The sequence below is a fragment of the Zea mays genome, chromosome 1 (assembly GCF_902167145.1).
Source record: "Zea mays cultivar B73 chromosome 1, Zm-B73-REFERENCE-NAM-5.0, whole genome shotgun sequence".
Taxonomy (NCBI): Eukaryota; Viridiplantae; Streptophyta; class Magnoliopsida; order Poales; family Poaceae; genus Zea; species Zea mays.
In genome coordinates, this window is record NC_050096.1 from 26,650,856 (window position 1) to 26,673,589 (window position 22,734).

At 42.5% G+C, this 22,734-nt stretch overlaps 2 protein-coding genes across 3 annotated transcripts; one reads left to right on the forward strand and one right to left on the reverse strand.

The window, feature by feature from the left end:
* Positions 1 to 683: 683 nt before the first annotated feature.
* Positions 684 to 14,533, reverse strand: LOC103632740 (probable methionine--tRNA ligase). Of its 2 annotated transcripts, none has more exons than XM_020545578.3 (17): positions 12,796 to 14,533; positions 11,182 to 12,696; positions 5,939 to 6,092; positions 5,705 to 5,857; positions 5,182 to 5,412; positions 4,967 to 5,110; positions 4,456 to 4,546; positions 3,491 to 3,597; positions 3,285 to 3,399; positions 3,056 to 3,174; positions 2,879 to 2,944; positions 2,669 to 2,797; positions 2,437 to 2,580; positions 2,232 to 2,358; positions 1,425 to 1,654; positions 1,237 to 1,338; positions 684 to 1,108 (listed from the first exon to the last, which is right to left on the reverse strand). In XM_020545578.3, exons 3-17 carry the CDS (start codon positions 5,975 to 5,977, stop codon positions 878 to 880), a joined length of 2,028 nt encoding a protein of 675 aa, XP_020401167.1. In that variant the 5' UTR covers positions 5,978 to 6,092; positions 11,182 to 12,696; positions 12,796 to 14,533; the 3' UTR covers positions 684 to 877. The 2 variants fall into 2 exon arrangements, with proteins under 2 accessions (XP_020401167.1, NP_001338602.1); NM_001351673.1 differs by having other exon boundaries at positions 700 to 1,108; positions 12,552 to 12,696; positions 12,796 to 12,969.
* A 2,482-nt stretch (positions 14,534 to 17,015) lies between these two features.
* Positions 17,016 to 21,671, forward strand: LOC100285243 (uncharacterized). The gene is given in 10 exon segments (NM_001158137.3): positions 17,016 to 17,173; positions 18,661 to 18,746; positions 19,156 to 19,221; positions 19,310 to 19,480; positions 19,607 to 19,777; positions 19,862 to 20,017; positions 20,100 to 20,246; positions 20,347 to 20,418; positions 20,517 to 21,160; positions 21,358 to 21,671. Coding segments are annotated over 9 exon segments (1,536 nt in total). The 5' UTR covers positions 17,016 to 17,067; the 3' UTR covers positions 21,078 to 21,160; positions 21,358 to 21,671.
* The last annotated feature ends 1,063 nt before the right edge of the window (positions 21,672 to 22,734 follow it).

Genomic DNA, 22,734 nt, shown 5'->3' on the forward strand with positions numbered 1-22,734 from the left:
GAAAAGGTGGTAAAGGAACAAAAGAGACGAGTACTTAAGCTTGTTGGCGCCGCGTGTTCTTCTCTTTTTGCGTAGGCGGGGCGGGGGAAGTACTTGGCTGGACGCAGACGCAGTCTGACTCGCTGTTGCATCACAGGACCCCCGTCCTAGATCCCCGAGCAACTGCTACCAGCTCGTGGAGTGGGGGTGTGTGAGTGTGACGGGCGCCTGGCACTGGCACAGCAGCAGCCCAGCTGCAGTATTCGTTTTTACGTTATCTCTATATTCCTATTTGATTTTAACATAAATACTATCTGAATTTATCCGAATTATTTTCCGTTGTTTTTTCTCTAGCTCCACATCTGTATTATTTTTTTTAAACATATAATATTAGATGTTATATTAATTTTATCAATATTAAAGATATATATAAATATCTATTTTTACTAATTTCAATATAACTAATCATATTGAGTTTAAGTACTTTAGTTATTTATATATCGATTATTTTTTATATTTTTAAGTATGTATTTGTAGTTTATCGATTTTTGGTATATTACGTTATTAAAATATGTATTATATATTATTTTATAAGTTTTTCATTATTTAAATTTGCCAAATAATCGTATTTTCTGTAAACATAATAATTGTGTTTTACTAAACTATCAGCGAGTGCTACCTATATTTGATCTATGCTTAGGACATGTATAACCCCAATTAATATCGGTATTTTTTAGGAGTCTCTAGTAGAGTAAGTAAAAAAAAAGCATCTCTTCACGGAGAGTTTGTCTTGTACACGACTTTTCAAACATAAAAGGCTTTAGGCTTGTTTAGGTTCATGATGCTAAAGTTTAGCACTTCCCAGATTGGGTCAGCTGGCTGCAGTTCGGAGATGTGCCTAGCGAATCTCTCCGTTTGCTATTGTCTTGACCTTGCAGATTCCAGCCGAGGTTGTGAAGGGCACATCTTTGTAGCACGCCACGAGCTCACCGTTACTGTGCAGCTCGGCGGCCAGCTTCTCCCACGTCTTGCTCTTGCCACTGAGGGAAGCCTCAGGCTCCCCCGAGTACCCAGCAAAGGTAACACGCTCGCCCACGGCAGCAGATTCGGGTGGCTCCACCAACTCAACCTTACAAGCGTAGTCGGAAATCAAAATGACTGGTACTGTGCTGTCTTACATTGATGGTTTCCAATTGAGAGCTAAAAATGGTTCGGTGTGAAGTTAACTGTATTTGAAGGTTAATATAGATGACTCACCTTCGTGTGGTCCTCATTCGATGCAGCCAAAACCATTGCATGTGATTTTATACCACGCATTGCCACAGGTTTCAGATTGCAGAGTACGCAAACTTTCCGGTTCTGCTGATCCATAGTAGATGTTAAGTGATACAGGGCATCAAAAGACAGTATCTAGAAAGATCAAAATGATGCTTAGAAAGGGCAACCTGCATTTCTTCGAGAGGTATGAATTTGACGAGGCCACTGACCACTGTTCTTGGTGTGTCCTCTCCAACATCAATCTCCTCCACGTAAAGGGAATCAGCATCTGGATGCTTCTCTGCTTTCCTGATAAGGCCCACTCTAATATCCAATTTTGCAACCGTAATATCAGCATCAGCTGTCTTCGATTTCGAACCACCAGATTGTTTCTTTGGTCCCTTTTTTGTTCCTCCATCTGAAAGGGAACCGAGAAAAAAACTAAACAAAAAAAACTTGGCTGGGGGAAAGACCGCCCCCACAGCATTTCAATAAGAACTCAACCGGAGCCTGGCCAAAAAAAAAACCACAAAAGCTGGCGCCCTCATACATGGAGATGCCGCCCCCAATGGTTCGGACCTTGACCCATGCTTTGAGACCTCATCCACACGACCAGCCCCTTACACGAGGGCCCGCCCACCATAGGTTGGTTCACCCATGCCGACTAAGAGAACCAGCGAGTAACTTTTATTAACCTCATCCGCTCCCACGGGGAGTCGAATCAATGACCAGAGGAGTGCTACTCAGACCACTTAACTAACTCAGCTAGATCGTTAAAATTTGAAAATAGCTTAGCAGAATATAATCCAAATAGGGCTCAAATCACCTCAAACAGAAAAAAGTTGCAATCTGTCATGGAAACATGCACTCCAGTCATAGTAGTTTAAGGAAATATGAATACATGATAAACCAAAGAATAGCATAACAACGAAGATTTTTCTGTTTGTCACCCTAACCAGCATAAGGAGAATAAATAAGAATGTCCAGATCAATACCGGATAATTTTGTGCCCTTGAGCTGATTAGCAACTTTGTTGGCTTCAGCATCAGCTGCTGCTTTTGAGCTTCTCTCAGCTTGACTCCCTGCATATTTTTCTCTATGGAGAGCTACGTCTTCATCTTTCTGTATTCATATATCAAGTGAAGATATGTAAAATTATGGTCAAGTGGTGAAAATATTTATAAAAAAGAAAAAACGCACCAATTCCTTGAACAGAGGTGCAGGCTTCCCTATTCTGTGCCCTGCTGGTACAAAATCCCAAGGAGATTTTGCCTTTGCAATTTCTCCCTTTTCTTCACTTAATGACAAATTTTCTTCTGGAGATAAATTTAATTGACGTAATACCTTTGCAAAAGGATCGCATCATGAGATTCAAGTGAAAAACATTAGTCCAATTAAATCATACAAGATACAGTGACAACTAGGACCATACTTCATCAGAAAAGGAGGGCATGAAAGGTGATAGCAGACAGGCAAGCAGGTAGACAAGGCCAACTGAAGTTTTCATCACGATCGCACATGCTGCAGGATCTTCCTTGTAAAGTTTCCAAAACTGGCTCTCCTACATTGATTTGATAACAAGAGATAACTAAAAGTCACTATAGTCTACAGGGAAAAACTAAACAAAAACAACGAGATTTACCTGCAGATACGCATTTCCATCACTAGAAATGCCCATTGCACTCTTCAGTCCTTGTTTCAGTTTAACCTGTCATGAAAAGAAACAATTTTGTAAAAAAATAGCAGTTTGCACGACCATAGATGACTAAACAGGGCTGGAACTGTTCTGTTGATACTTGATAGTTCAAAAATAAGCTACCTTTTCCATTGCGTCGAGATATTGTTCAACCCATTTACTTGTTTTTTCTGCAAGTATCTTTGTCAATGTGTGTTCACCCGCATTAGGAGCATCAGGTACAACAGAATCATATCCAGCTCCTACAAAAAACTGAAATGTCAAATAAGAACAATGATGAATCACAGATGATTAATCTATCGATAGATAATCCTTGTACACATAAAGATGTATGATTCAGAGTGTGACTAACCAGCTTCTTTTGCAATAAAACTTAGCACACGATTAATGAAGTTCCCCAAGTTGTTCAGCAACTCGCTGTTCAATTTGGCTTGCAAATCAGCCCAAGTAAAAAGTGTATCTGATACCTGAGTAAATCACATCAAACATGTTACATGTCAAAAAAATGTGCATACTACCATAAACCTGAACATCAACCAAACAGCCTTCTATACTGACCTCAGGACGGTTCATAAGCAAGTAGTATCGCCATACTTCAGGAGGAATATTTGTATCCTTTGCATCATTACCAAAGACTCCAATACCTTTACTCTTGGAAAATTTTCCTACAGATACAACAATTTCCATGTAACAGACGTTGATGCATATACATCAGAATCTCTTTTCTTTATGAAGCATAACAAAATTCAAAAGCAAATTGATATTAGTGAATAAGCCATGCTCCTATACAGTAGACCATCTAAGAAAACAACGTAAATTATATTGATCAGAAATAATTGTCAAATAGACATTGTATATTGTGTAACATGCACACATTTAACAAAACTCTACCGCAGGAGGGGGGACACCCCCCCCCCCCCCCCCCCCCGGTAGGCATTGCAATAAGAAACTACCAGGATTTGAACGTAGACCAGCAAGGGTAGATCCCCAAGCACACTGCTCTAACCAGTATAACTCGCACATTTACATAAGAATCAATTTTATGAAGCACAAGCAAAAAGTTCATTGGATCATAGCGAATTAGCCACGCTCCTATGCAGTAGGACGTTTAAGAGAAACCATTCAAATTGTATTTATCCGAAATAATGTTTAAATTGGCTGCTTGCTACAACTGTACAAATTAAGACTACGAGAAGCATGTCTGAAGGCAAAAGCCAGAACAACAAGAAGAATGAATCACTACAGTAACTTAACATATCAAGCAACTTTGATGCATAAGCATAAATCCAGCCTCACGTCACTATTTTCTTGCACAAGTTCAATGAGTTAAACAACCAAATGGGAAAATGCTTAGTATTTAGTGCAAACAAAACAAATTTGGTTTTATCAAAAGACCAAACATATTCTCAAGACCAGAGGAACCCCACTTAAAATAAATAAGCATATAGTAAATAGTAATGATCCACATAAACTGAGCACAAATCAACATTAGGCAAGAAATATGTAACCACCATGTCATGTACCTGCTTCATAATTTAAATATTCAGTAACACTTATTGTCTTCATCATTGTCCACTTTTCCCCAGTTCCAAGTAGCGTTGAAGGGAACATGATCTAAAAAGAGCATTTCATCAAATAAAAACATGATCCAAAAGGAGTACAAACATAAGGAAAAAACTGCACTAGTCATAAGTGCCAACAACAAACTTAAAAGCATGGACATTTTTTTGTTCAAATTCTTAACTTGATGCTGGAATCTCCCTTAATGATAATAAAGAATTGAATTTGATCAATTATACAACAAAAATTGAATAAAGACTGGTCAACCATTCGCTTTTGGCTAGAATTTATAGTTTAATATGCATGCTATGTTATATGTTGAAACCCAACCAAACTGTACCCAAAGTATGGCAATCTGTAATGAGCAATTACAATTCATAATTGTGATAAACCTTAACATCATAAAAGGGCAAAAGGATCTAGTTGTTTAGAGATCCAATCATACCAAAACAATATCAAAGTTAGTCATTTTACCGTGTGAAACGGCACATTATCTTTGCCCATAAACTGAAACAACTCTACATTATCAGGATTCTTCCACCACTTCTCCCATTCAGGTGTATAGGATGCCGTAATAGACACATATCCGATAGGTGCATCAAACCAAACATAGAAGACCTGAAATTAATCAAAATGGGGAAAGTGGATATTCCGGTAAATGCAGAAATGCAGAATTTCTATGCACAAACCTTGTCTTTATACTTCTCATGAGGAACAGGAACACCCCATTTAAGATCTCTGGTGATGCAGCGTGGCTTTAGCCCTTCCTTCAACCATGCATTTGTTGCTTGAATAGCATTTTGACTCCACAAACCAGCAACTGAAGTTTCATTGATGTAGTTTACCAGCTTGTCTCTCAATAGAGGAAGCTCCAAAAATAAGTGATCCGTGTCACGAATACGTGGAGTATTCTTACAAACCTACATGAAAAATCACAAGACAAGGCAATTTATAATTGACAATCTTATGATAGATTATATGCTTGCTTAAATCAATTATGCTGACCATGGTTTTAAAGCGGTAATGGCGAGACTAGGCGTTAGACCGCCGCCTGGATGCCTAGGTGGCGCCTAGGCGAGGTAGGTGCCCAAGGCGCCTAGGCGTTGGACCACCGCCTAGACGCCTAGGCGTCGCCTAGGTGCGACGCCTTTAAAAAAGTGATGCTGACAGAGACAAACATGGCAGAGCACAATAAGTAATGTGCATGCTTACCTTGCACTTTGGGTCAATAAGTTCTGTTGGATTCAACAAGGTGCTGCATGTTTCACACTGATCTCCTCGTGCTGATGCGTTGCAGACTTTGTTTGGGCATGTTCCTTCAACAAGCCTATCGGCTAGAAATTTTTGGCACATATCGCAGTAAAGCTGCAAAGCAGGTAAAACTCGCAAAACAGAAACAACATACAAAGATAAATATACAAGTACAGCGCCAGGAATAAGTTATACCTGCTGCATAGTATTTTCTGTGAGCCAATTGTTTTCCATCAATTTATGGAAAATTGCATGGCAGATTTCTGTCTGCTCTGGAGAAGATGTCCGCCCAAACTTGTCAAATTTTATGTTAAACCACTTGTAAACTTCATTGTGGATAGCATGGTACCTACATTTTTCAGAAGGGCAAGCTTCTTATGAAGAAAGTGATTTTTTATGTATTATAAGTACGTTTAGAAGAAATGAATATGGCAAAGCACAAGTGTAACGTTTATGTGCAAGTTACAAAACAAAGTAAAAACAGTGGATATCTGTTATGGGCGCCTTTCTAGGGCGTCAGTACAGGCGCCGACGTCCCTAGTTAGTTAGGATAGTATCCAGAGTTTGTTGCAAATAACAGAGAAGGGCTTATGGTTATCCCTGCAGGGCTTATCTCTTTAGATTGCATATTAGTTAGTTGAGAATATCAAGCTCCTCTGATCTATAAAGAGGGCGGTAGGATGTACTAGGGGAATTATCAAAGAAGTCATACCTGCTGGGTGGCTCCTCTGGCAATCGTGGCTGACTCCCAGTCCAACTCCGGTGACCCTGGGAACCTTCCCAGCCGACCCCCATACCCACTATGTTCCCTTCTTCAATCACATATACTCCTCCACTCCCCTCTGAGATCCCCAAAGAGGCCACACCATATCAATTTGGTAACGGAGACAGACGACACATCGACCATTATGTCTGGCGCCACTAATGATCCTAGCACCTTGTGCGACTCAGCTAAGCTGGACAGAATCTTAGCCCAGCTCACCATTGTGAATTCCCAGATGGACTCACATGACCAGCGCGTAGCAAGGTTGGAGGACAGTTCAGTGGGGATTACAACAGCCGCACCACAGGACACCACGGCATCGGCCCAGAACGAGGTTGTCCACCCCCGAGGCGCAGGCGCTTGTCACCAAGGCCGTGAACCGTGATGCCAATATGGGCGGTAGCGGCATCAACAACAGACTTCATGCCACCGGGAACGTCTGGAGGATGACGCCCCCAAGACCCAAGATCAACTTCCCACATTATGATGGTGAGTCCGGTCCCTTGCCATGGCTCAGCAAATGTGACACCTATTTCAGAGGCATGAGGACATGGGAATATGATAAGGTGTGGCAGGCGTCCCTGCACGAGGGCGTCGCAGCAAAATGGTTCTACACCCTCGAACGCGACACTGGTGGTGTTCTCACGTGGACACGCTTCTCTGAATTTGTCCACACGTGGTTTGGGCCTCCCCTACGCACTAATGGCATGGCCGATCTAAAGGAACTCCACCGAACCGGCTCTGTTGAGGAGTACCAGCGACAGTTCCTCAGGTTGTTGTGCCGCTGTGTGACATGTCCCAGCAGCAACAGACGGACATGTTCACAGACAGTCTGGGGGAGCCTCTACGCACCGACGTCGAACTACAACGGCCAACCAACCTGCAGCACGCCCTGCGCCTGGCTAGGACCTAAGAGCAGTGTATGCTCACCACCACGAGCTCCACCAACCCTCTCATTCGGCACCAGCAGCAGCGCCCAAATCCCGGGTGGTTTCAGGGGCCCGACCAGCGACCTCGACACCGAGCCGACCATGTCTCTGTCGCCTCTCCCCCGATGAAATCGCAGCCAAGCGCGCCAGCGGAGAATGCTATAATTGTTCAGAGAAATATTCTCCGGACCACAAATGTGCAGGCCGCGGCATGTTCCTGCTCGAACTGGAAGATTAAGCTACACAAGCTGAGCTTGCTCTGCCAGAGGACCTGGGCATCTCTCTTCATTCCTTGACCGGGATTGACGTCACCGACACACTCCACTCCCGGTCACCATCAACGGCAGCACACTCATCGCACTGGTTGACTCAGGATCCACCCATAACTTCCTCTATGTGATACTACTGCTGCACGACTTGGTTTGCAGGTCACTCCATTAGCCGGCCTCTCGGTAAAATTCGTGAACAGTGAGCAAATATTCAGCCATGGGCACACCATAGCAACTCTCACCATCAGCACCAAAGACTTCACCAGCACATGCTATTCTCTACCCCTGGACAGCTTCAACATAGTACTAGGGGTGGAGTGGTTGCAATCACTGGGCCCCATCGTCTGCAACTTCGATACACTCACAATGGCGTTCTAGCATCAGGGCCGTTTGGTGCGCTGGACCGCCGTTGAAGGCACGCCAACCCGCTGCACAGCCATGCCTGTCGGACATGAAACTCCTAGAGGCACTCCTGACCTCCTCCGACTTGTTCGAAGAACTACAGGGCCTTTCCCACCACGCCGTCACGACCATCGGATCAGACTACTGCCAGGAACAACACCCATGGCTGCTAGGCCATACTGGTACCCCCAGCTACTCAAAGACAAGATCGAGTGCCAATGTGACCAAATGCTTCGGCAAGGCATCATCCGTGAATGCACATCGGTGTTCTCCTCCCTAGTGCTGCTGGTAAAGAAGGCCGACAAGACATGGCATTTCTGCATCGATTACCGTGACTTGAATGCGAAGACCGTCAAAGACAAGTTCTCCATATCCGTGGTGAATGAACATCTCGATGAACTGTGTGGTTCCCACTTCTTCACCAAGCTCGATCTCCACAGTGGGCACCACCAAGTTCGCATGCACCCAGAGGATATTGACAAGACTGCATTTCGGACTCATTGCGGTCACTTCGAGTTCCTGGTCATGTCATTCGGCTTGACTAATGTGCCATCCACATTCCAAGCATTAATGAATGAAGTCCTCAAGCCCTTCATCCGGAAATTCGTATTGGTCTTCTTCGACGACATCCTGATCTACAGTTCTTCATGGACAGCACATCTACAGCATATGAAACAAGTGTTCCAGCTTCTGCGTGACCACGAACTGGCTCTCAAACGCTCCAAGTGTTCCTTCGCAGCACAGTCTGTGGCATACCTTGGCCATGTGATCTCCAGCCAGGGCGTTGCAATGGATCCCTCCAAGATTGCTGTTGTGGAATCATGGCCACGGCATCGTTCGCTGCGACCTCTGCACGGTTTTCTCGGTCTCACAGGCTATTATCGCAAATTCATAGCAGGTTATGGCGCGGTGGCAGCTCCGCTTACAGCACTGTTAAAGCGTGAGGCATTCCGATTGACTGATGATACTGAAGACTCATTTCAGCGGCTGAAACAGGCCTTAATGACATCTCCATTACTGCAGATGCTGGACTTTGCTCAGGACTTCATAATTGACTGTGATGCTTCCACCTTCCAGGTTGGGCTTTGGTGCGGTTCTACATCAAGGAGATGGTGTGATAGCTTATTTCAGCCGAGCTGTTGCCCAACATCATAGAAACTACCGGCATATGAACGCGAACTGATTGGCTTGGTGAAAGCAGTCGTCATTGGAGGCCTTGTGTCTGGGGTCGCTCGTTCAAAGTCCGTACAGCTCACAATCCCTTCAGTTTGAAGTATCTCTTGGACCAGCGACTGTCAACCATTCCTCAACATACTTGGGTAAGCAAGTTGTTCGGCTATGACTTCACATTTGAATACAGAGTTACAGACCAGGGAAACTCAATGGCGCGGTGGACGCGCTGTCCCGATGTGATGAGGATGGTCTGGCTGTCAACACTATATCTATACCAACCTTTGAGACCTTTGACACCTTACGGGTTGAGGCAGCAGCTGATCCCCAGGTGGCTGAACTGCAGCAGCAGCTGGCTGCTGGCACCGCCAAACCTGGATGGACACAGACTGATGGGCTGCTCCTCTTCAATGGCAAAAATTTTGTGCCCAATGCCTCCACCTTGTGGCCGCACCTGCTGGCCCATGCTCACGACGCTGGTCATGAAGGCATACAAAAGACGTTGAACAGATCCGTATTCTATAATCCATAGGCGCTCCGACGTGTTCATGACTTTATTCGCAGCTGCGCCATATGTCAACGAAACAAGACTGACCACATACATCCAGCCAGTCTGCTTCAACCTTTGCCGGTGCCCTCGGCCATTTGGAATGACATCTCCATAAATATCATTGGGGGTTTCCTCGAGTTGCTGGCAAATCTGTGATTTTGACTGTGGTGAACATTCTCTAAGTTTGCTCATTTCATACCTCTTGGCCATCCATATACTGCTGCATCAGTGGCTAAGGCTTTCTTTGATGATATTGTTCATCTCCATGGGATACCTTGTTCAATTGTCAGCAATCGGGATACAATCTTCACAAGCGTTTTTGGACTAAGCTCTTCAAGATGGCCGGTGTGAAACTGCATATGAGTTCAGCAATCCACCCACAGACAGATGGCAGTCTGAGGTGGTGAATAGCGTCATTACCATATGCCTACGCTGCTTGGCAAGAGACCGACAAAAATCATGGCTCTGGTGGCTCCCCTGGGCGGAATTCTGCTACAATTCCTCCTATCAAACAGCCATCCGGTGCTCTCTCTTCAAGGTAGTATATGGCAGAGAGCCGCCGGCTTTGCTGCCCTACCAACCAGGGTCTTCCTATATTGCAGCTGTTGACACACAGCTCCAGGCACGGGATGAGTTACTAGCTGATGTACCGGAAAGGCTCATTCAGGCACAGGTGACTATGAAGGGCTATCAGCGAAGACCCCTTGAGTTTGCTGTCGGAGACTGGTTATGGTTACGTCTGCAGCAGCACACAGCAGTTGGGGTCATCACAGCAGCTCCATCCAAACTCGGACCCAAGTATTTTGGGCCCTATCAGATTCTACAGCGCATTGGCACCGTCTCATACAAACTTCAGCTTCCACCACGTGCTAGAATTCACGACGTTTTCCATGTCTCTTTGCTTAAAAAGTATGAAGGTGCAACCCCCTCAAAGGTTGTTCCAATGCCCGAGCTGCTAAATGGTCGTGTCATCCCTACACCAGAGACAGTCCTGCGTGCTAGGTTAAACAGGAGAGTTTGGGAAGTCCTTGTCAAATGGACTGGACATTCACAGGAAGATGGTTCATGGGAGCAAGTTGAGGACTTCAAGCAGTGATACCCATCGACAGAGCTCGTGGACGAGCTCTCTGTCGGCGAGGGGGGAAATGTTATGGACGCGTTCCTAGGGCGTCAGTATATGCGCCGGCGTCCCTAGTTATTTAGGATATTATCCCAAATAACAGGGAAGGGCTTATCCTTCTCCCTGCAGGGCTTATCCCTTTAGATTGCATATTAGTTAGATGAAAATATCCAGCTCCTCTGATCTATAAAGAGGGTGGTAGGATGTACTAGGGGAATTATCAAAGAAGTCATACCTGCTGGGTGGCTCCTCTGGTCATCGTGGCTGACTCCTAGTCCAACTCCAGTGACCCTGGGAACCCTCCCAGCCGACCCCCATACCCACTGCGTTCCATTCCTCTATCACATCTACTCCTCCACGCCCCTCTGAGGTCCCCAAAGCGGCCACGCCATATCAATATCATAGAAGCCCAATTTTAAAAGATATTGAAGATATATAAATGATGAACTCTAACAAAATTGCAGCATTACATACATTCAGTAATTCCAGATTGAACACACAAAACAAACCAGATGATCAATAATTAAGTTACCAACCAGACAACCAACTTCTTCCTCTGATCACAAATATAGGTCATTTAGAACAGAGGGAGAGGGGCACAGTCTTCAATGTAATGCTTTGACATGCAATTTTTGTTAAAATATACTATTTTAAACATGGAAGATTATGCATTATGAATGTATTTTCCATAATGAAAATAGTAACATCAACCATGTGTTGTAAATCTATGCTAGTTTTCAGTTTCGTATACTAATGGTCCAAGTTAAGAAAGTCTTACAACAAAAAAACAGCAACAAAGCCTTTTGTCCCAAGCAAGTTGGGGTAGGCTAGAGTTAAAACCCAATAGAACACACAAGTAAGAAAGTCTTACTGCATAGTCTCCTAAAACAACCTACATTCGGAATCAAAGATAGTATTCCATACATCAAATCATTTATCAACAGAAATCTAGGCACCAACTAGCTTCTGTACCGCTGGTCCTGTTCAATGTGATTCAGGAAAAGTCTATCCGGAATTCAGCAATAGAATCGATTGAAGAAAACCAATCAACTGATATGCTAAAACTTTACCACTTTGTCCCGCAAGGGCAGGTGCAGCTCATGGCTCTTAACAGACATTATGAGCAGTTAACAAAATCTCTTATCATGGAGTGTGGGCAGTTGCATGATGAATCGGGGCTCTGGCAGGCGTTGGGACCAAGGGCTGGCCTTCTATCCAGACTGCACTGTCGAACGGCTACCCGAGCCAAAAATAAATAACTGAAATATGTTATACATGCTTTGGACAGGTAAATGCTTAAACAAGCTCCTAAATTGAAGCATCTGTCAAATGGTTAGTTCCATTGTAGGCTGGAACTATTGCAGACAAGCTTAAGGACGTGACGCTTGCCCTGTCTCTCTCTTTAAGAGCCCACATAAACATCTTTGCACTGTACTGTACACACCCTGAGTCCCTGCTTATTGGCTTACTGTAGTTCTCAAGTATTATAGTGCGCATTAACATACTTCCGTTCTACTGCAACCTCAGACAGCTCGAGAGGAATTAAACCAAACCAATTTCTCAACAACAAGTAAGAAAGGTGATGACAAACAGAGGCGGGCTTACTTATCGCAGATCTCCTTGGGCGTGCACTTCTCCTCCATGGCCTTCGTCTCGGTGGCGGTGCCATACTCGTCAGTCCCGCATATGTAGATAGCGTTGTAACCCCGGAGCCGGCAGTATCGCGCGAACACGTCGGCGCTGAGCACACCTGCGCACAAGACCGTCGAAATGAATCCCCATCACACGGGAAACAGGAAAGGGACAGAAACGGATGAGAAAAAAAAATCGGGGGCAGGCGGATGCTCACAGCCGATGATGTTCCCGAGGTGGGGGACATTATTGACATAGGGAAGTGCGCTGGTGATAAGTATGTTGCGCCGGCCGGGAATCGGCAGCTTAGGCGGCGGCGGGGACGACGCCATCGGGAAAGAAGAGTTTAGGGCTAAGCTAACAGGATGGCTAGTTGTGCGAGACTGCGAGTGGGTCAGTCAGACAGTCACTCGGTCTCCTCTGAAGCCTAACCCGGTCTCCCGCTGAACACGGGTCCCACCTGTCAGAACTCAGAAATAGCTCGAATCGTAAAGCATCCTCTGGTGCTATGCTCAGCTCTGCCGCGCTTGTCGTCTGCCCGACTACCGTCGGCTCTCTCCGCCGCCGTTGACACCTGGCGAAATAGATGAGTCCCCTGTCTCCGTCAATCCCACGGATGAGAAAAGTTAGGGGATAAGATGCAGCTGATTAGGGATTTCTTCGTTTGTGGGTAAGTTCTAGGTTGGTAGTTTGCATGTTTTGATCAACTAGTCTCGACCCAGTCCTTGGATTGCATGTTTGCCAGCCAGTGGATTTTGAGCATTTCAGGACGGAGAAGATCATATCAACGCTGAATATCTTGCTTTGCTGGTTAGTAATCTCTGTGTGTGCAGTGCAATTAATCCTGCTGTGCCGTATCCTTCTGGTTTGAAGAATTTTGGTTTGTGGTTGCATTGCATCGAACCGAGCAAGTTTCTATAACTGAAACCTGAAGGATTCCAGACTCAACTTTTTGCGCGGCAATTGTGCTCGAATTTGCCAGTATGCCATCAGATAGTTTTGTGTTGCTTTTTGACTTTTTTTCAGATGAACTTTAACCTGGAATTAAAATGGTTTGGTACAGAAAACTCAAGCTTTTGATGCAGGCGTCCACAGCAAGATAATGTTCCCTTCGCTTCGTTCAGTCTCCGGTACCTTCAAAAGCTGCTTAATGAACTTCACTTTATTCTTCGGTGTTGAAAAAAAACTGTCAAAGATAACAACGAAGCCTTTTATGAAACTGAAACAGCTAGAAAAGATCAGGTTTCAGTTTTTATTATTATGGAAAATGGTCATCTAAGAGAAGTGCAGAAGAAGAGTGAGCTTCAATCCTCTGAACAAAATGGTCGCGGCCTTTAGAAACGAGCACACTCTACTGATCAACTAACGTAACCTAGTGGTAGAGTGCAAGTTTTAGTGGTTAGCCTTCTACGTATTCTAGATTTGCTTTTCTGCTGCTGTGTGTGGGCACGTTCTGTTGCTTCCTGAAAAAAAACAGTGGGAGTTCCAAACAAAATGATCCCGGATGATAATGCATAAAAAGGATTACTGAGAACCACACCGTTGTAGCTTAACCTACAATCTAATACCCATTGTCAAGTAGCATTACTTCATAATCATGGGGCACTCAGGAGATAAAGTCCATTGCACATCGGATTGAGAAGGGAAAGGTACAGGCAATTAACACGCCGGTACATCATGTTGTTTGGTTCGTGTCACATTACTAAAAGCTGAGTACATGTGTCCCTGATTCATAGCAAGGACACAACGAGCACTCTGCAGCTTGACCTACAAATTAACGCTCGTGTGGGCTATCACCGCAATAACATTATCGCACATAGGGAATGAAAGGGAAATGCACCGAGACACTCTACATCGTGAGGGGTTAGGTCCGCGTCCAAAAATTCAGAAAAAAATCATGTTCGTGATTGAAATTATTTTTTTGTTTGAAACCATGATTGAAATTATTGGCTCTGGACAAGCATGATTAGTGGGGTTAATCTTGATCTGACTAGTAACAACTAGCACTGACGTTGTGGTATTCTGAATTCTGACCTCCACATGTTTCCAACAACCAATTCATGCATCATCGTTAGCTCAATAGGTGGAAATAATACCGCAAATATTTATTCCAGGCATGTCGGCTCCAATTGGGGATGAAATGAAGCAACAAATTTCATTTCACTGAACAAAGGGTGCATACAATGGGCGGTCTTGAGCTTGAGATGATGAATGTAAAAAAAAATTAAAACACGGATCTTAGCTCTATGCTCGAGATAAAAAGACATAGTTGATTGGTGAATTAAATACTTTAATTGGTGCAATAAATACAGTAAGACACATATTTTAAACACACCCACTGTATTGTATCTTAGTCGTGTCCTGTACAATAGTGCTTAGTTCCTTACAAGGGGTTTAGGGTTGTACATGTCCTAATCAACATCTTTGCTTTACTCCTACCAAAAAGGAGTCATTCTAGGGGTTAGCAATCCAAACCTAGTGCCACTTTTTTTCAGTTTGGATACAGTGGGAAAAATATTATTGCCATTTCCCTTGCAAAAGAGTGGTGGTTCTAGAGTAGCTAAGCTGATAAAGAAAGATTGATTTTGTGCCACATCTATGTTGATCAGACTAGTCAGAAACTCCCAGTTTGTAATAATCAACTTCTTATCCTTACTGCCTAGTACAATCCACTAACTGAAACAGGATACTTGAAGGAGGCAAAAGGCACAAGAAAGCATCCACACGTTTCTAAGACCCAAAGATTGATCTGCTCAGATCTTATCCGGAGCTTTCACAATAAATAAATTGACTATTGAGTAAATTAAAGTAACTACTGTCCGGTCCTCTAAACATGTTTTAATAACAAGAAAATATGCTCAAAAGCTAACTCAAGGACTATATGTAATAAGGCAGAAGCCATTGGAATTCGGAAAAAAGGGCGGCAGTAGAGACCCAAGAACAGGTCCACGCGTTCTGGACACCCAGAATAGAGTGGATTTCTCCCGACTTCATCTATAATTTCCAAACTGTTTTTGACTTCCATGAGTGAGCTGGTTACTAACTTTATCTTGGAAAAAAATATATCTTTGAAGAAGACGTATACATAAGCCCTCTCAAGGGAAAAAAAGAAGATATTTCCCAACCATATTGACTAATGATTACTTTCCAGATCACCTATATACATACATAGTCACCAGCTTTTTATCTCGGAAATCGACTCTGACAGCAAAACATATATGGGCACGACCTGGCTCCCTTCGGAAATAAAATATGGGCATGAACTACCACTGACTGATAATTAATTTAGAGCAGGAGTAGATCACACAGAAGAGAAGGGGTAGGTTAGCGCTCTGTTGGCTCCTCCACCTTTTGCTAAGAGTTTTTTTTTCCTTTAGTGTCCTGATAAAGAAGCAAAACCCGCGGTGCTTCTCTCCCCTCTGCTGCCATTTGGAACCTTGGAGTCCATGCCCACCCAATAATCCAATGAGTAATTCTGCGGCGAAGCAGACGACAAAGGGACGGCTCCTTCCCTCGTCAACATCAGCAACGACATATAGTGGGCCGGGGCGTTACACGCCTTCAGTGTGCAACAACAATGTATCTCTCTCTCTCTCTGGCCGTTTGTTTCCTCGGTGACGGTTACGAACGCGGCGCGCACAGCTGCTAGCTTCTGGGGTTGTGATCAGGTGCAGCGTATGCAGTTGCAGTTGCAGTGTGCCTTGGAAGAGACGAGTACGAGACGACCCTTTCCTCCCCCTGCTATGCTAGTAGCTACTAGTAATAATCCCTAACAATATCCGACTGCCCAATCAACGTTGCATTTAACGCATCGTCCTGTCACCCCTGCTAGCTGTGCATGTTCACAGAGAAGATTGATCCTCGATCGTCTTCGGTTGATCATCATACCCGGCCTTTTAATTAACTGCGCGATGCCTTTTTCTTTTTTCTTTTTTTTTTGAAATATCTAGCCAGGACAACATAGTTAGTCTGGTGCGAATGATGCCACAGTTTACCGACCTGCACTGGACCTTTTCGCCTGTATGTAATAATAATCTAGCGGTAAAAGATCGATGCTCACTCGCTTGCTTGGAGCAAACGGTTGTTTGCGACGCGACACGGGCACACGGCTCCGAAGAAAAGGTCCATCGATCGCCGAATTTTGCAGTCGCTCTCGTGCCAGGTCGACCGGTGTCTCTGTGCTCTTACTGGTGATGACTCCGGGACACGGCTCCATTTGTCACCCCGGCCCGGCCGCGACCGCGATCGTGCCGCCGCCTTCTCTTCAACAGCACTCATCTATCGCGCTAGCTCCACTTCACACGGTCAATTCCCCTCGCGTAAGCCAAGCGTTGGGGTGATCCTGAAGAAACCGGCCGGCCTGCAGGCGCCATATAATCCCAACCACACCGCATCGTTTGGATGTGCAGTTCTTCGTATCCACACCGCATCTAGCTAGCTTGTGGCCAAGTGTTCGAGATAGCATTGCCGGCCGGGGGGAGCAAGAGATATGGGTAGCTTGGGAGAGGTCGGTGATGGCAAGGAGATATTCCATGGCCATGGCCATTCTGACCCTGTCGTCGACGAGCTCAACCGTCTGCAGAATCTCCTCAGAGGTTTGTTTGTGTTTTTTTGCATAGCACATATGCATGCATATATGACGATCGTTCAGTGAGCTCACGCGTCGTCTCAGTTAGGCTACTCTTTTCTTCCATAACAAACGCTAGCTAATGCCTAATGGTTAATTATTGTGCAATTCGAATCATGGGTAAGTTACGGTTTTGATTCCAATTACTATGGGCTATGGCCTAACTGTTTCACCATTATATATAGACCGTGTTAGCTTATATATGTAGTCGTCTGACACGTGCCAGTGCTGCAGTGCAACTATGTATACACACGTTGGAATTTGCACACGTACTTCACAGGTCACGGCCTTGTTACACAGGTTATATAGAGCCTGCGAAGAAGCGGCTTTCACCTCTATGAAAAAAGTCTAATGAAAACGAGTAGTGCAGTATTCTAACTCATCTGTACGAATGAACTCGCTTAATTTTATTCCAGCGAAAAGATTATATAGGCGTGTGCTATTAAATTTATCATATGCCATGGCGCAGCTCACCTGGATTATTACTCTATAGTACTAGCTATTGAAATTAACTTAGTAGTGATCTGAGAGCTAGGGTGCCGTATGCTGAAAATAAATTTGGAATAACGACGCATAAATATTAGCTATTATATATGTTTCGGTGAAACACTCAATATACTCTAGAAGTACGATCACTTTATCTACACACACACACACAAAGTCTTATCTTGCATGTTTTGAGATGTGCTAGTCAACTTTAATCGGATGAAACTACATTTTCTACTGTACATAAGGAAGCACGAAGAGTGGTGCAAGTAACCGCATTCTTGTGGGTAGGTAGGTGGAGAGATTTGCTCAGATTCTAAGTAACAGGCGTGACAAAACCTTGGAAATTTTTCAGTCTAGATGTGGTTGGTAGGACGTCAAGGGATTGAACGGAGAATAAGTAAGCACGCATAGTTGGTAGGGTGTCTATTAGCACCCGCCATTCTGCCTTCTAAATATGTCCTCTCTTTTCTATTAAATATGACTGGCCGGAACCATAGTTTGTAGCTCAGTTATATCATCAAAGAACTGAGGACAGTTGTGTCTGCTGTCGACGGTACAGGTTCCTGGTTTTGTGGCCTATATATGAATTAGCCGTTTGATTCATAGTGCGAATAATTTTAGAATTTGTTTTTTTACTGCTGTCGAGTTTAACCCTTTTTACGGTGGTGGATTCACCCAATCTCTTTTCTGAATTATTGTACTGCGTGAACCATCATGTCTAACTTTACTTTTTTTATAGTGACCATATATACTCTAACATTTAGTAAGCCTAGAAACTGCTTTCCAAATATTTAGTTGAGACACACGTCACTAGCTTTTATCGAATTACTTTTCAGTCACGCCAAAACGACTGTGAAAGAAATTTTGTGGACCTTTGGCTGAAGAATATCTTTTCTAAAGAGTATTTATAGAAATGAAAAAGGGCTGTTACGTCTATTTGAAACTAATGTTTGGTGTTTCGTGCAGAAAAGGAAAGAGAGCTAGGACATGCATACAGTGAAATCAAAGGCTTGAAGGTGACGGAAGCTCTGAAGGACAAGGCTATTGCTGAGGTGAATTTTTTAACGTTTTACCATCGGCCAAAGGTGAAAACCCTATAAGGAAAATACAAGACACATATGCACCACAAATAAAACAATTCTTGGATCTTAACACAAAGCGAATTCTATAGTCTCGGAGTGGGACGTGCCATGGTCAATACTTTTAAGTTTGAACCTTGATACATCGACCAATAGATATGATAAGTCGATCAGTACCTCCCATCCCACTACGGAAACATTTTCATGGCTCATTGTGGACTAAGAGAATACCTAGCTACTCGACTACTTGCCATCCCTTTTAATTTGCTTGAACTCCTTTGCATTGTGCGTTGCTAGTTAACTTCCACTTCCCACTGCAAAGTGAATGCAACTTTGAATAAAGATGCCTAATCCTTACATTACTATTGTTCATTTCTTGTAGCTGAGCAAGGAACTAAAGAGACAGGACGAGAGGATGAGAAGTATGGAGAAACAACTTGAGCAGAAGGTTAATTAGCTCTATCATTTTGTGCTTTTAATGTCCTTTTAGATCTTACTATTTACCATTTTTCATACAAATCTATTTGCACTCGCAGAATCTAGAAGTGAAAAGACTAAATAACGAGCGTAAAGAAGCATTGTCTGCGCAGTTCGCTGCAGAGGCGACACTTAGAAGGATCCACTCTTCTCAAAAAGATGAGGAATCAGTTCCATTCGACGCCATCATAGCGCCCTTGGAGTCAGACATAAGAAAATACAGACATGAGGTAGTCTCAACACACAATTTTCACCATCAAAGCACAAATAGAACTTTTGCAGTTTACTTAAATTAGAAAATATAGACATAGTTTACTTAAACTTTTTTTGTATATGGATGCTTTTCTGTACACCAGATTGCAGTGCTACAAGATGACAAGAAGGCACTAGAACGACATCTAAAGTTGAAGGAGGTGGCGCTTGTTGAAGCAGGCAACATTTTGCACACCGCGCTTGAAAGGGCACTCATAGTAGAGGATGTTCAGAATCAGAACATTGAATTGAAGAAGCATATGGAGATATACCATGTAAATACACTCATTACCTGATTTTTTGTGTGTGCTTTTGTAAAGTTGTGGAACTAATTCTTTTTTATTATAATGTGTATGTAGGAAGAGAATAAATTGTTAGAGAAGGCTAACAGACAGAAGGTGCTAGAGGTTGAGAAGCTCACACAAACAATTAATGAGCTTGAAGAGTCCATTCTCGCAACCGGTGAGGTTGCCAATGTGGTCCACTTCTACCAGAATCAAGCTACAAAGTTGAATGTACATGCCATACTTGTGCTCAAGTCATTTAAATGTTGGATTCCATGAATTTTACTTATTTATAAGATCTTTACAATTTTAGGAGGAAAAGAGGACCCTTGAGAGGGAGCTAGCTCGAGCAAAGGTTTATGTCAATCGTGTTGCATCCACAGCAGCAAATGAATGGAAAGATGACTCTGACAAGCTCATGCCAGTCAAGAGATGGCTAGAAGAACGAAGGCTCCTGCAGGTACCATATTGAGTCATATTTGAAATGATGGCCATTGTCCATGGCCTGATGTTGTTATAATTATTGTATATGGTGAATTGATGGATTAATAATCATGCAGGGAGAAATACAGCGATTGCGTGACAGGATAACAGTAGCAGAGAAATCTGCAAAGATTGAAGCCCAACTTAATGTAAGCAAGCTAGTGTTTATATAAAAGCAACTATTTTAAGCAATTTAAATCGAACAAACCTTAAAGTATATTTTCTTTAATGTTGGTTTGTTTCCTAGGATAAACTCAAAAGGAGGCTCAAGTCGCTTGAAGAGGATATGAGAAATAAAACATCCAATTCGTCTACAAAAGAAATTAATAAACAAGCCACTCCTAAAAGATCATTGTCTCAACCAAAACAACCTAAAACAATGAGAGTGTTACCTCAACTATATTCACCTGAAGTCGTTGACAAGAGAAGGCCTATATCTCAACCAAGGGCATCAATGGTAGGGAAAGTATTGAAGCAACCTAATTCAGAAATCGAGCCTACAAAGAAAAGTACAGTTGTTAAGCGATTTGATAGCCCTGGAAGGAGAACAATTTCTAGTAAAGAAGAGTGTCCCATGAAAAATCAACTATGGGCATCAAAAACCAAAACAGATGTTATTGTTGGGAAAGAGAACAAAGTACAAAAGCCAAATTCCAAGGCACGTTTAAATGCTTCACATTCACAAGGCCATGTGGACACAAAAGTATTTGATGGAAATGATGAATATGGACTTCAAAATAGTGAACATCATGAAGCCATGGCAAATGAGAGAAATGGGAATAGCTCGAGTGATGAAAGTAGCCCTTAGAACAACAAGACAAGTTGGAGTGTTGGGGTTTACTTTTGCATGAAGACACAAAATGGAAGCACAAATAACATTATTATGTACAGGTAAATGTTCTAAATTCTCCATTATATGCTTGGTACTTCTTGAATAATTCATTTACTAGTTGTCTTTGAAGTTGATGTCTCTTTTCCCTTTTATTTTGGGACTGTGGAAGCTGAAATTCTTCAAGTCATTTTATATAAAACCTTATGACACCTAAAACATTTATCTAAAACTATTTATTTATCTCTCTTCCTTACAGATGTAGCATGACTTATTTTAAAGGAAGCGTGTGCCCATCTACATCTATTTTATTCTGCCCGGGAGATTGCTTGAACAACAAAACTAGTTGTGGTGTCATCATTTTGTTTTGTCTCTTTGTTCTCTCATGTACATACAAACTATACCTCAAACTTTACAAATGTAATTTTGTGCGACTATTGAAAAAATCAATATGTGCTTTTTTGAGGAATTGGTTACTTTATAAAATAAAAAGGTGTCTAATGTAATAGAAGCAACAGAGAAAAAAGTGAAGGGTGTGAATCAATAAAACCATGGATGTTGAATGTTGATGTTTCTCGTTAGCTTTCTCATTTGTAACCATGTTTGAGTCTGTCCTATCCTATTTGCCTGTCTTTGAGTTCCATTTAATATAAAGCCACACAAATCCAAATGTACAAGAGTGTGTGACTACTATTAAATTAAGAATTTAGTAAGATTTAAATGTGAATGACCTAAGTAAACAACCATCTAAAGTGTCACAATATCATTTTCTATTCAACAACATCATTTTCTATTCAATTGCTATATAGTTAAGAAATCAAACATATTTTTTCTATAATATTCCTTTATATTTAATGATAAAAAGAGTTAAATTAAGTTTTGTAGGTTTTGTAAAATAATATTCATAGGCACGACATGATGTATATCCATCATTTGGTTGCAAGAATCTTATGTTCATAATTGGATTGCTTAGATGTTTGAACTATTTAAGCAAAAATAATATAATGATTATATTATGAATTTTTCATTCCTTGAAAAGAACATTCCTTGTCCCACCTCATGCAATCCCCCATCTCAATCCAATCTCAGTCTTAACGAATTTTGCAACATTTCATTCACCATAGCACTAGCATTGGACGGATGGACATTGAGAAGGCTAATCACCAGTCTAATCTAGACACAAAAGTAGCAATTAAGACAACATATTGTGACCAAGAGATGTGCTCAGCTCAGACAATTACTGATATTTCTCTAGAGCTCATGCAAAAATAGTCTTCCATGGAGGCATATAAGTAATGGTAGTCCAAGCAGTTGTATAGAAGCCAAAAATGTCACCAAACATTAGCATCATGTTATAAACAATATTCATCGAATATATATTTTATAGTGTTAGAAAAAATAATTAGACTTGGTCAAATCCACCAAACTATGTTGTAAGTGTTAGAAATTAATTGGACTTAGTCAATTTTAATTTTAATTCAAATAAATCTGAAGGCATATATTAATATTTTGACAAAATATTAACTCGATAATAGGTTGCTACTATGTATACACATGGTAAAGCTGAGAGAGGTGAAAAGCATGATTGATGTGCTGTGCCGAGCTTGGTCATGGTATAATATGTACAAATAAGCAT

Excerpts from the sequence above, each read along its gene's own strand:
- LOC103632740 (NM_001351673.1), bottom strand. The coding sequence starts at position 12,910 with ATGGCGTCGTCCCCGCCGCCGCCTAAGCTGCCGATTCCCGGCCGGCGC. Across the intron at positions 6,093-12,551 it reads CCCAAGGAGATCTGCGATAA|GTACCATGCTATCCACAATG; the intron begins GTAAGCCCGCCT and ends TGAAAAATGTAG. Across the intron at positions 2,798-2,878 it reads ATGGAAATGCGTATCTGCAG|GAGAGCCAGTTTTGGAAACT; the intron begins GTAAATCTCGTT and ends AAATCAATGTAG.